The sequence below is a fragment of the Phacochoerus africanus genome, chromosome 10 (genome assembly GCF_016906955.1).
Source record: "Phacochoerus africanus isolate WHEZ1 chromosome 10, ROS_Pafr_v1, whole genome shotgun sequence".
Lineage (NCBI taxonomy): Eukaryota > Metazoa > Chordata > Mammalia > Artiodactyla > Suidae > Phacochoerus > Phacochoerus africanus.
Genome location: NC_062553.1, coordinates 50,118,037 through 50,132,149, shown reverse-complemented (window position 1 = coordinate 50,132,149; position 14,113 = coordinate 50,118,037). Strand labels below are relative to the sequence as shown.

Here is a 14,113-nt window from a genome sequence, read left to right as displayed (position 1 = left end):
AGCAAGCACCAATTTCAGTGAACATTTTTTAATATTACTCATTCCTAATTGATGAGATGAAAATGGCATCTCACTGCTGTAATTTTATTTAGTTGAAAAATAATGAGGTTGCATATATCCTTTACGTTTTGATGTGCCCATGTACTACTCAAACCATGTGGAAGCATACATGCAATAAGTAAGACACCTGTAACATTTTCTCTGTAGAAGGAAAGACAGATTGTTGAGTAATCTTTCAGTGTATTTATTGAAGTAATTACATATGAGTGCATCAAAATACAATATTCTTTTTAATATGGTATATAATTGATAAAAATAAACAGTTTTGGAAATATGCCATGTCTTTACTAATATACTGTAGTTTTTTATAACTTCATCATGAGACTTCATTTGGCAGATGGTACACAATTTATTTAAGCATTCCTCTATTGTTTGAAGTCTAGATTATTTTTAAATTTCCTTCCAGTGCTGCAGTGAATGTCCTTATGCATGCTACTTTTGTAGTCATTTATGAGCATTTATTAAGGGGAGATACTGGGACATTATTGCTTCATTAAAGCAGAGTCATATTTTTGTTTTGAGAGATAATACCAAATTATTATCCAAAAATATATTTGATCACATCTTTGCTAGCATTGGTTCTAAATATACTTTATTATTGTTATCAATAGATTGGTAAAAGTAAATATCTCACTTTTGGTTTTAATTTATATTCACCTAATTATTTATGAAGTTTTGAATCATTTGACATTGTAGACCATTAATGCATTCCCCCCCTCATTTGAGGAATAGCCTTTTGCTTGTTTGCTAATTTCCCTTTTTAGTTCTTTACTTTTTCCAATTTTAGTAATTCGTTAAAAAGGATATTCTTTTTTTTGTTATATTTTTACCCAACTCATAGGTTGCATTAACCATTGTTCATTTCTAAAGTATAGTCACCTTTATCAACCTTCACCTTTTGATTGTTAAATATGGGTTCTTGCTTAAAAAGGCTTCATCTCCAATATTTAAATATTTGGTATTTTAATGATATTAGAATACTGCTTTTTAATACTGATCTTTAATATTATTATTATTTTATTTATAATTTAAACTCTTTCATCTAGATATTACTTTGTGCCACAGATGAGACCTACATATTTTTCATATGAAACAGCTGATTAGCTCAATCCTATATGTTACATATATTGATTATATTTTCAATTTCCTGTATTACATAAATCTGCTTCTGAAATCTTTATTTCAGAAGTATTCTACCAGTACTTGTCTGTATTGCTGAAACATCAGTATGAAATTCATATTTTAAAAATAAAAGGAATCTACCAGTCATGTCAATGATAAACACGAAGATGTAAGTGGATTAGAAATTACAAAGGGAAGGTAAAGTTATCCATCTTTAAAGGTTATGTTATTAAATATAAATAACACTAGAAAATCAGCTCTGAATGTATAAAATATTCAGAACGTTAAGAGGTCTAAAGGTAATAGTCATATATTAGTAACTTTATATATACTAATAAAACCAAGATATAGTGTTAAAAATAATCTGTTAACATTAACAGCTAAAGAGATAAAATATCTATGTATATATCCCCATATAGATGACTTTTTCTTATATACCAATTTAAAAGAATCAAATAAATAGAAATACACATTATATTCCTTTTAAAAATGTTAAAATTCAATTAGTTAATCAATACATTTAATCAATCACCTCAAAATATCAACAGTTTTAACTTAGATAAGCTGATTCTAAAATGTAAGATAAAAAGACATGTCTTAATTTGATACACTGAGGCTAAATAAATAAAATAGTGCAAAACATGTGTGAAGAGAGAGAAAAGCTGATGAAATAAATAGAGCATTCAGAGATAGCTTCAATGCACATGGTCCAACAAGTGGCATTCCAAATCAGTGGGAAGTGACACTGGTTAATAAATGAGGTACTAATAGTCAAATCAGGGAAAACATTTGAACCATTTATTTATATGGTTGATTGACCTGGTAATGGTCTCCAGTGAATTTTATCACCTAGTATCAATGCTTTTGGCTTCTCTCTCCCCTCCAGGTTGACACTAGGCATGGCTGTATGATTTCTTAATATCAGTGGCACAAAAGAAAACATGAGGCAGCAGAAACTTGACTATTTAGAGCTCCCCCTCTTACATTGCCACAGTCATCTCATGAGAAAGGCTTGTGTAGCATTCTTGAGGCTAGGAAGCCACATTGAAAGAGGAAGCCCAACCATCTTAGCCTTCTTTGCCGAACTTAGCCACCAATAAACCTACTAGCTGAATGAAACCACATGAATACACATATCATTGAGTGTATATATTAAGTCAAATATGGTGGCTCTTACTTAGAGAGTCCTGTGAATGACTGAAAAGCAGTACGGTAAATCCACTACATAGAGCCATGTTCTGGTGAGCACCCCCTTCCTGGTTTTCAAATTACCACCTCCTTGCTGTGGCCTCTCATGCAGAGAGAGATCATCTTTCTCATGTCTCTTCCTATAAGGGTACTAATCCCATTCATGAGGGTACCACCCATGACTTAACTACCTCCTATAGGCTTGACTTCCAAATACCCTCACACTGGGAATCAGGGTTTAAATAAATTAATTTGAGTGGGGAGGGCACACACCTATCATAGCATTCCACTCCAGGCACCTCAAAATGAATGTCCTCCTCCCATGCCAAATGCATTCATTCTATCCCAACAGTTCCAAAAGTCTCAACTAATTCTAACATCTAATGTCTAAAGCCCACAGTCTCACTTAAATATCACCTAATTTAGATATGGGTGAAGTTCAAGGTCTGATTCATATTGAAGCAAAATTCCGTTCCAGCTATGAACCTGTGACATCAAGCAAGTGATGTGTTTACAAAATGCAGTGGTGGGGCAGGTGCAGGATAGACATTCCATTCCAAAAGGGAGGAATAATAGAGAAGAATAATGAGTCCCAATCACATCTAAAATGGAACATGGAAAACTCCATGAGATTCTTAAGTCCTAAGGATCTACTCTTTGGCTTAAGACTGTATTCTCCAGAGCCACTAGCTCCCAAGGCTCTGAATCATGTCTCGGGTCTTTTCAAACCTTGGAGGCACCCCTAATTATCTCTGAATCACCTTTGTCTTAAAAAATAAAGCATGTCCATAGATGAATAGCTGTATGGGCTCATTCTATAAAATTCAAGAAGTGCAATAACCTTTCCTTATGCCATCCTATTTCCATCCCTTTTTGTCCATGTTCCTCATGGTGACTGACTACTTATGTGGTTCCAACCATACTGATTCCCTAATCAAATGATTTACCTTCCACACACTTAATGTTATTTGCTGAACACGCCTTCTCATTCCTTGCATTATGGACCCTGAAAACTTCCCAAATCTTTATGTTCTGACTCCTTTTTTTTTTTTCTTTTTGTTTTTAGGCATGCACCTACAGCATATGGGAGTTCCCCAGCTAGGGGTCAAATCAGAGATGCAGCTGCCAGCCACAGCCAGAGCCATAGCAACACCAGATCCAAGTCGCATCTGAGACCTATGGCATAGCTTGCAGCAATGCCAGATCCTTAACCCACAGAGTGAGGCCAGGGATCAAACTCACATCCTCATGGACACTATATTAGCTTCTTAACCCATTGAGTCACAATGGAAACTCCTGTTCTGACTCCTTTTTTCCTTAATGACGCTTCCTTCAATTCATCTCCCTTCTCACATTTCACTCTAAATTGTTAGGAGGAACCAAGCCACTCCTTCCATACATTGCTTACAAATCTCCTCAGCTGAATATTCAAAAGTTCATCATTTCCAAGTTCTATCTTCCACAAAATACTACCATCTGAAACCTAATCTAAATGGTCTTTACTGTCCATTTCTATATTCTGTTCATGATTATCTGTGTATTCTCCAAGAAGACAGAAGCTTCTCTCCTTTTTCATTTCTGAGCCTTCAGAAGCATTGCTTTTATCAGCCCCTTCAAGGCAATATTGACTTTTTCTCTTATGCACTTCAAAACTATACCAGCCTCTACCCAATGCTCAGCCCAGAGTTACTTCCACACTTTTAGACATATTTTACAGCATCCTCACCAATTCTGTAACAATGTCTGTCTTAGCCAGTTTGGGCTATTTAATAAAATACTGGGGGCTTAAACAACAGATGTATTTGTCACAGTCTAAACACTGGGGAGTCAGAAATCAAAGTGTCAGGATGGTCAAGTTCTGGTGAGAGCACTCTTTTGGTTTGCAAGATGCTGTCCTCATGCTGTACCCTCACATGGCACAGAGAGAGAGGGAGAGAAAGAGACAGATACAGAGAAATAGATAGAGACAGAGAGAGATTGTCTCTGTTGCATCTCTTCTGATAAGGGCACTGATCTCATTCCCGAGGGCTCCACCCTCATAACCTAGTTTTTTCCAAAGGCCCCACCTCCAAATAGCATCATATGGGAAATAAGTGCTCCAACATATGAATTTGGAAGGGAGTGGAGGGGTGTGGGACATATACATTTAATACATAGCTGTTATTAAAAATATTTTGCTAGTAATTAAAGTTTAGAGACATTTTGTACAACACTACCATCAGAAAAAGCTTTGTAAAGAAGCATTCATTTCAGGTAAAAAAAAACTAAGAATTTTCCTTCTCTCAATTTCCAAAGTCGCACATTTTTTCCTTAGCAATTGTTAAATGATCTCAGTTAGAAGAGCTGGAGTTCCTATTGTGGCTCAGAGGTAATGAACCCAACTAGTATCTATAAGGACACCAGTTGGATACCCAGCTTCACTCAGTGGGTTCAGGATCCTGGACTGCTGTGAACTGTGTTGTTAGTCAAAGATGGTGCTCAGATCCTGTGTTGCTGTGGCTGTGGCATAGGCCTACAGCTGCATCTCTGATTCAGCTCCTAGTGTGGGAACTCCATATGCCACAGGTGCAGCCCTAAAAAACAAAACAAACAAAAAAGAAAGACAAGTTAACTGTGGGGAGTTTCCTCTGTGGCTCAGTGGGTTATGGATCTGGTGTTGCTGCAAGGTGTGGTGTAGGCAGAAGCTGCAGCTCCAGTTTAGCCCTGGCCTGGAAGCATCCCTATGCTAAAGGTGCAACCATAGAAAAAAAAGAAGAAGAAAGAGAGAAAAAGAAAAACTAAGTATGTGCATCATGATCCTCACTCTGTGCAGCTTCATCCATTCACTAGACTTGCGTTTTACAGACTCTTTCGCCAAGGACATTTGCACTGCTGTTTTGTAAATACTTCATCTTTCTCCACCTTGCTCTTTCTCAGGGGTCTGGAGAAGATGGCTTCTGGTTGGCCTGGCTGGAGACTACATGAAGAAGGGGGGACAAAGTGTATTATTCCCACCTCACAGCACCCAGTCTGCTGATTTCCTGGAAACCAGCTCTTTTTTAAGAAAGATCCTAGCTCTTCAAGAGACAAGCTTCTCCATGTAGCTCTTACACTCCTACACTCCAAAGGCTGTGACAGCAGCCTTATTGTTGCTGTTGGCACATGACTATACTCTCCCTTGTGGTCAATTTACATTTCTTTGTAAACTTTTTGTTTAGTACATTCTCCTTGATTTATTCTAGTTACAATGTATTCTTTTCCTTCTGGGATCCAGACTGAGCACTCCAATAAAGATCTTGCATAACAAAAATGCAAATGAATAGCTGTAACATGTTTGTAGCTACACCCATCCTTTTTTTTTAAAGAATTTCCTCAAATACTCTTTTCATTCAGGGTACGTAATTAGAAGGACCACACTGCTTGACATGATTACCCTAAGGACAGGAACCATTTATTTCCTCCCTAAGGTTTTATACAACATACTGCACATAGTAGGTTGCGAATCATTACTGAATTTGGTCACATAGTCTCTGGAACCCAAATCATATCTGCATCCTCAGGAAACCTGTTTTTCACCTCCTTTTCCATCTTGCAGGTACACAGTGGACAACTTTGGGAATGTTTTGATTATGTCATATTTTAATTTGTTCTTATCTTTGTCATTTCCCCTTTCTATTTCCACCTCTATACTCACAAATTATTTCTCATTCTTCTAATTGCTAACTCCACTTCTCTTACATCACTACTGATCCATTTACCAACTCCTGCATAGAATACATCCTAATCAGAAGAATAGATAAGATCAGAGAGGCTTCTGTTTTCAGATTATCATGTTGTTTTTCCAAAAACAAGTTAGGAAGAGCAACTGATCTTCTAAAATGCCATCTTTAGGCCTAGTTGTCACGTTTTTCCCTAAGCTCTTAAACTCTTCAAGAAGAGGTGGAGGGCATTGCTATTTGAAATATGGTCTGTGGTCTATGCGGTATGCAGAGAATTCTTAATAAATCTCTTTTTTTTTTCCTGCATTCCCTGATGATTCACTGGAAATGACAGACCTTCAGATACTGTTAATTCTGACAGGCAATTAGACATTCAGAATATACTGTCATTAAATTATGTATTTATGGCTCAGTTTTTCCTAGAAGAATCAAACTCCCTATACAACAGAAAAATAGGATACCAGAGAAAGAAGAAAATAGAAAATTTTGTATTCAGAAATACATTGCATTTCTTTTTTTAAACGAAAAAAATAAAAATGAAAGTAGGGAAAGGTAATGTAGCTAAAATCTTTAGTATAGAATTTTTGCAATATACTTATGAAAGTCAGGTAGGAGGGCATCCTTGTGATCACTTCAGATTTTCAACTGGTGTGTTAAAAACAGAAAACTTCAAAGTATTGTCATTTGTCAAATGCATCTAAGCATTATGACAATTCAGAAACTGTCCTTGCTCTTGTCATAAATCTTTACTATGTGTGTCAATCGTATTTCTCTGTGCTTCCTCTTTCTCCATTGTGTGACCACTGATTATGAACAGGTATGTTTTGCTGAGCTACTTATGTGAAGTTCAGATAAAAACTAAATCCTGTGATACTTGAGAAGGAACAGCATTCAATCTTTCCTTACAAGGGTCAGTCTGGAATAATAGAAAACAACTGAATATAGGGGAATTCATAAACTAGTGAATGATGGCTCACATCAGATTTATGGTTTGTGTCCATGAAAACTGTGTTAGCTGTGAAATAATGACAGATATTATCTCAACAGCACAGTGTGTGTGGGGTTTATATATTAATTACAAGATGAGGTTATAATTTTATTTTCTTATCTATTAAGCATTTCTTACCTTCCATTGGAAAAACAAATACTTAAAATCCAACTAGAAAAACAGGTGATTAATAATCTTATCCATTATATGTATGAAGGACTAATTAGATATATTATCATATGTTTTGGTTGTAAATTTTTATAAGTAAAATCTCAATACTGTGAATTCCCATGACTATTCAAGTCCTCTTATTCTGAGATTTTTTTCAAATAATATGATTTCTATAATTGAGACATGAGAAAAGTTTGAAGAATTTTTTTTCTTTTTTTTTTAGATATGGATTGCAGTGATGTGGTTTTTATTAATAGGACATGATATCTGGCTCATTCAATGCTCAAATACACGCAATCTCCACTTACTCTTCCCATGTGCATCCATTGATTCACATGGAAAGACTGGTTTTCCAGTCTGGGGAGGTACAGATGACAGAATTTGAGGAAAGATATCCTATAAGAATGGAGAGGGAGCATAATAAACACTTGCCAGCTTCCAGAACACAGACTGATCTTTAATCATTAAATTTTAGAAGCCAGCTGTAAGGAGAATTGTTCTGGGGGAATCTGTGAGGACTCTGGAGAGAGGCAGTACTATATTAAGACTCAAGAGAGAAATTAATTGCATTTTTTGCAAGTCTTAGGTGTTACTTTCATTCCAAGCTTTGGAGTATTTCAGCACTGACCATGGCAAATTACTACAGGTCATTGACTGCACTTATAAGATTCAGTAGCATGTCAAGTGATGGATTTGAAAGTAGAACAGGAGCAGAATAATGCAGATGCTCTGATGTGAGTGACTGAAAAACCAGTATGTGAGACTATGTGACCAAACCTATATGGGGACAGTCTAGTGAAAGATAAGAGGAAATCATTCATCATTCACACGCAGGAAATATAGCCCAGTCTTGTGGAATGTGGAGGTCTTCACACAGTTACTCTTTATTAGGCTTCATTGTGTTTCAATTATGTTTCTCTCTAATATCCATTTTTTTCCCCCTCTGCAAATCACTTCCCTTACAAGACTCCTGAATTGCCGTGACATACACTCTGACTGCAACTACTGCCCATGTTCTTGGATATCTGTGTGCTAAAGTCAGCCACAAAATTTTCTGTTACTTTTAGTGAAAATCATTAAGACATGTATGGGTTTCAAATTCCATCATCTGTTCAGAGCTTGAATTCTCACAGTCCCCCACACCCCCTCCGAGAAATGAGGCAGCATGTCTAAGGATGATGGGGGTGAGCTAGGCTGTCCTCATTTCTAACAATGGGAATTATTCAGTGGTTGGTCCAGATTGGGGTTGGACATAGATCCTATTGGTACAAGAAAGAGCCAGAATAAAAATGTGAATTTCTATTGTCAATGTGATCTCTGTTGAACTCACAAATGGATATATCTCACTGCATTTGGTTAATAACGTATACTTATTTTTAACATTGTGGAAATACTGGATATACAGAAAAATTGATAATTTGTTTTTTTTTTCCATCCATGGATTATGATAATCTGTTGTTCCACAGGAAATGTCATATTTGATACATAATTAGAAAATGATGCTACTTAAGCCATAAAGCATAGGCAAGTTCAGTTTGTTGAGAATGTACTCTTTTCCTGGTAATAAAGATACATTCATTCTCATCCTCAAAATAAGGTACTTTTACCCCTTTCTGCAGATGAGGAAAATGACACTCCCAGAAGTCCAGACTTTGCATAAGGTCACATATATATCATATTGAAAAAGTGGATCATGAAACAAAATCAGCCCAGATTGAAAACCTTACTTTATCCAGAACAAGAAGTTCTCTGCAGTATGAATCATCTCAAGACCTCACTTTAAAGCATAGAAGCTATAATCAAAGTTGTTTTTTTTTTTTTTTTCAGGCTGCACCTACAGCATATGGAAGTTTCCAGGCTAGGGGGCGATCAGAGCTGTAGGTACAGGCCTATGCCACAGCCACAGCAATGCCAGATCCAAGCCACAATGGCAACCTTCACCACAGCTGTGGCAACACTGGATCCTTAACCCACTGAGAGAAGCCGGGGATCGAACCCACATCCTCATTGATACTAGTTGAGTTCTTAACCCACTGAGCCACAACAGGAACTCCTAAAGTTAAATCTTTTTGTAAACTTTATAATAAGCTAGATTGATTAAACATTCAGAAAAAGAAAATAATTGGGAAAAGATAAAAGTCTTTCTCTCTCTTCATCAAATCTGACAACAGATTCACACAATCCTGTGCTGAGTGGTCACACTTTCCCCACTGCTTTATTTCTAAGCTAAGAAGTGACTTCAAGAATCAGTTTGAACTCCCTTGTTTCTCATAGTCTACAACTTCCTATTTACATTCTGACAAATGTTAGGCATCCTATGTTAGGCCTACTGCTATGTAGGATTTTATTATACTAAGCAGGCTTGAAATTTGAGTGCCTTGTAAATATTAATCACAGACTAATGAACAGTAGGAGACTTCAGAATATCAATCTGTACTAGGGGGAAATTTTGACACTACTTCCTACCCAATAAATCAGTAGTGAAAAATTGAAGGCATTCTCAGTGCATCTGCTTATGTAGATAGATCTCTAGTCCTAAAGGAGCATGCAGCCATGGATGCCAAAAAAGAGGCAATTTGATCATCCCACATGGAGCTTTTGCATTTTTAACCAAACCATTTTTTAAAAATTTAATTACCTCCAAAAGAGGCTGGATTGCATCACAGAAAACTTGAGTGCATTCTTCAGTATCAGAGTTAAAACGGTTTGAGTAGTTAGAGCTGGTCTTATTCTCCCTCTTTGGTGTGCAAAAACCATCACCCAAGGGAGGAGAGATGCAAGTTAAGAGGGGAGCTGAAATGTCAAAACTTGTTGGCTTAGTCCATTAACATATAACCACTATTGTATATAAAATAGAAAAGTAACAAGGACCTACTGTATAAAGCAAGGAGGTCTACTCAGCATAATCTATATGGGAAAGGAATCTGAAAAAAAAGTGGATGGGTGTATATGTATAATTGAATCACTTTGCTGTGCAGCAGAAATAACATATCATTGTAAATCAACTATACCACACTAATTTAAACAAAAATAAAAACATTCATACTACTGATTTTGCTTCTGACTACATTGTACAGTACATGAAGGGAAAAAAATGGCATCTTCCATAATAATTCCTAATTCCATAACTGTTAGCAGACACAATCATTCTCTCCACACTTAACACATTCTTAATGAATGTCATTGAATGCAAACACATCCCTTTACAACAGCTGCAGTTCATTATGTATTAAGACATGATGAACAGGTATGAGTGGGTAATGATATTTAGGATTTTATGATATGTTTGATGCTGATAACACAAAAATAAAATGTCTTGTTTTCAGTTTGCATATTTACTTTTATTCTTTAATGCTCAGGTAGCATTTAAAACCTGCACCAAGTATAGATATTTTAATGGCAACATTTAAGAATGATTGTTAATATAAATGTTTCTTCAGACCATTGTAATCAGGACTGAAATTTTATCCTGAATAGAAAAGCATGAGCTTTGTTTACTGAAAGGACACAAACAAGTTACCAAGGATACAAGAAAAGAGAAAGATTCAGGAAATCAGCCAGAAATGGTGCATGTCATTCTGAAACACACTAGAAAGATTATTTTTTTAAGTGATCACTTTATTCTACTTCAAGTATATATAGAAAAACTAATAGTTACTGAAGTAATAATAATATAGCAGAACACTATAATTAAACATTAATCGCTCACAATTTTTCAATTTTTAAACACTCAAAATTTCTAGACTCACTGAAAGAAGGCTGAGTTATATTGACCTCCATTATATTCCCAATTCTTTGTATTTAGTAATGGTTTAATAAATATTTAAGCAATCTTTTTAAAGGAGTAGCCATTCATGGTATCTTTTCTTTTGCGTAGAACTTGTATTCTTTCCAGTGACAACAAATAGTCCTTTCACAAATATTCAAATACACCTTCAATTATAATACTGTTTCTTAATTATATGTATGCAATAACAGAAGCAGTTACAGTTATATGTCAATTTCAGTAAAATAATTGTGCTTATGCAATCCATGCCTTCCTCAATTACAACACAAGATTGATTTTTTGAGACCATTCATCTTATTTTTTTCCATGATATTAAAGGTCTGAGTTTATTTATATTTTGAGCTTTCCATGTACTTATATTTGAAATTTTAAGGATCTATGCCACTGAATGCACCATATTTCTGTATTCCATATGGGAATGGTCTCTTTTTTACAAAAATAAAACTTTGTATAAAAGTGAGCATACAGAAAATGAATTACACAGGTGACAGTAACTGTCTGTCTGTAGAGTTTGTTTTGTTTTGCTTTGTTTTAATACAGTAAAGGCATCTTAGCTTAATTTAGGAGCACTGTGAATGTAACAATATTTCTCTGGTCTTATGTTTAAGGAACTTCTGGAAATATTAGAAAGTTCATTAATCAATATTATTAACAAAAACAAAAGTCTTTTACAAGTCTGTGGCCAATATACATTTTGGATATAATTGTGTATAGTGGTTTCTATCTCATTTTATCTTATTTAACCTACTCATTTTTGCTGGGAGACCACTGACATTATAGATCAAGGATTCAAAATATGTTTACCTCCTCAAAAAAAAAAAAAAAAACAAACATTTTTTGCAACATGGATGGACCTAGAAACTATCATTCTAAGTGAAGTCAGCCATACAATGAGACACCAACATCCAATGCTTTCACTAACATGTGGAATCTGAAAAAAGGACAGACTGAACTTCCTTGCAGAACAGATGTTGACTTGCAGACATTGATAAACTTATGGTCTCCGGAGGAGACAGTTTGGGCAGTGAGGGGATGTGCCTGGGCTGTGGGATGGAAATCCTGTGAAGTCAGATTGTTATGATCATTATACAACAACAGATGTGATAAATTCATTTGAGTAATAAAAAATTTTAAAAAAACCACACACACAAAAAATATATATTTACCCTTGTCACAGGGGCTTCTGCTAATTTATAGTTAGCATTTAGGATAAAAAGTATGGAAGTAATCAAAGAAGGCACCAAGACACAGTTAAGGTATATTTATTTTTAAATTGAACCTAATAGACAAATGCCATAAATCTCCAAAGTTCATCATTGTCTAATATGAAATGACCAATAAAATGCAGATATATTACTAAAAATTATAACAGTATTTGCATGGCAAGGATGAAATTTTTAAATTGTATTTAAAATTTATAATAATTGTTAAAACCATAACGGTAGTTAATCAAGGTGATCTTAAAATGTAATAAATAGAAGTCAAATAGTTCTATACTTCCTCAAAAAGTCTGCATGTATTGCAGATTAAAATGAGAAAAAATATGGATAATTATCTAAATAGTGATGAATTTCAGTTATTTGATAATTATAAAAATAGAAGAAGTGAGTGAAAGATTTATATATACATGTATATATATTCAAAGCTTTTGTGCTTGTTGGTTTTACTGGCAGCTAACTAAGCTTATTCAATATCAGAAAAATTAGAGACATGCAAAATAATGTTTACTTTTTCACCCTCCATGGTAAAAGTAAAATACGTTGCTCCAATTAACTAGATATATCACTTTTAATTATTTTCCTTTCTAGGACATGAGTTATGATTGTTTGGCTTTAAGGAGAGGATGATTTAGAGAGGGGAAGAGGGCAGCATGATTAATTCTCACAGGATTGGGACAAAAATTGCTGCCCAGCCTGACAATTAATGCCTGGGCTGTGTGGTCCCTTCCACCTGCCCCAGCACATCTCCTTATGGTGGTGACCCACCTAGAGCTCCCTAACTCTGTTTTTCCTCTTTACAGGTTTGGATTTATCCTTCATAAAGATGAAGCTGCACTACAAAAAATTGACCTTGAAACCATGTCATACATCAAGACAATCCACCTAAAGGACTATAAGTGTGTTCCTCAGTCGCTGGCGTATACCCACCTAGGAGGGTACTATTTTATTGGCTGCAAACCCGACAGCACTGGAGCGACTCCACCGCAGCTCCTGGTGGACAGTGTAACTGACTCAGTCATTGGGTTCAACAGTGACGTGACGGGAACCCCGTACGTCTCTCCAGATGGGCACTATCTTGTCAGCATCAATGACGTGAAAGGTCTTGTGAGGGTCCAGTACATCACCACCAGAGGAGAAATACAGGAGGCCTTTGATATTCACACAAACCTGCACATCTCTGACCTGGCCTTTCAGCCATCCTTTACAGAAGCCCACCAGTACAACATCTATGGGAGCTCCAGCACACAAACGGACGTGCTCTTTGCGGAGCTCGCCTCTGGGAAGGTTAAGATGATCAAGAGCCTTAAGGAACCGCTCAAGGCTGAAGAATGGCCTTGGAGCCAGAAGAACAGACAGATCCAGGACAGTGGCTTGTTCGGTCAATACCTGATGACCCCTTCCAAGGACTCTCTGTTCATACTAGATGGACGACTCAATAAGTTAAACTGTGAGATCACTGAAGTTGAGAAAGGAAATACGGTCATCTGGGTTGGAGATGCCTAGGAGCGCTGTTAAGTAATTACTGAAGAGCTTTCCAGTACACTGCACTTAATCCATTGTTTAAATTTATAGCTTAACTTTTCAAGTTTACAACCTAATCAACATAAGTTACTTAGTTGGCCCAAATAAAATAGAAATCATTTTTTGGGAGAGACATATACAAGTAGTAATATTGGTTGTTAGAAGTATTTAACACAATATTTAATGAGAAACTACATCAGTCACAAGAATCAAACCTATAGTTATGTTTTACACTGATAAAATAGAAATTTAAATACTTAAAAATAAATCAACTGCAGGGAATTTCAAATGACTTTAAGCACCATTTCATTTTGAGGGTGATGTATCTATTTTTATCTCTGTCCTTTTGGTATGCTTA

General features: G+C 35.7%; 1 protein-coding gene across 3 annotated transcripts in view; it reads left to right on the top strand.

Annotated features, from left to right (window-relative positions):
- FSTL5 (follistatin like 5) overlaps window positions 1–13,881 on the top strand; it is a 786,274-nt gene extending 772,393 nt beyond the window's left edge. For all 3 annotated transcript variants that reach the window (XM_047798935.1, XM_047798934.1, XM_047798933.1), the window contains exon 15: window positions 13,035–13,881. In XM_047798935.1, coding sequence (XP_047654891.1) covers window positions 13,035–13,737 — 703 coding nt within the window. In that variant the 3' untranslated portion in view covers window positions 13,738–13,881. The remainder of the gene's footprint in view (window positions 1–13,034) is intronic.
- The last annotated feature ends 232 nt before the right edge of the window (window positions 13,882–14,113 follow it).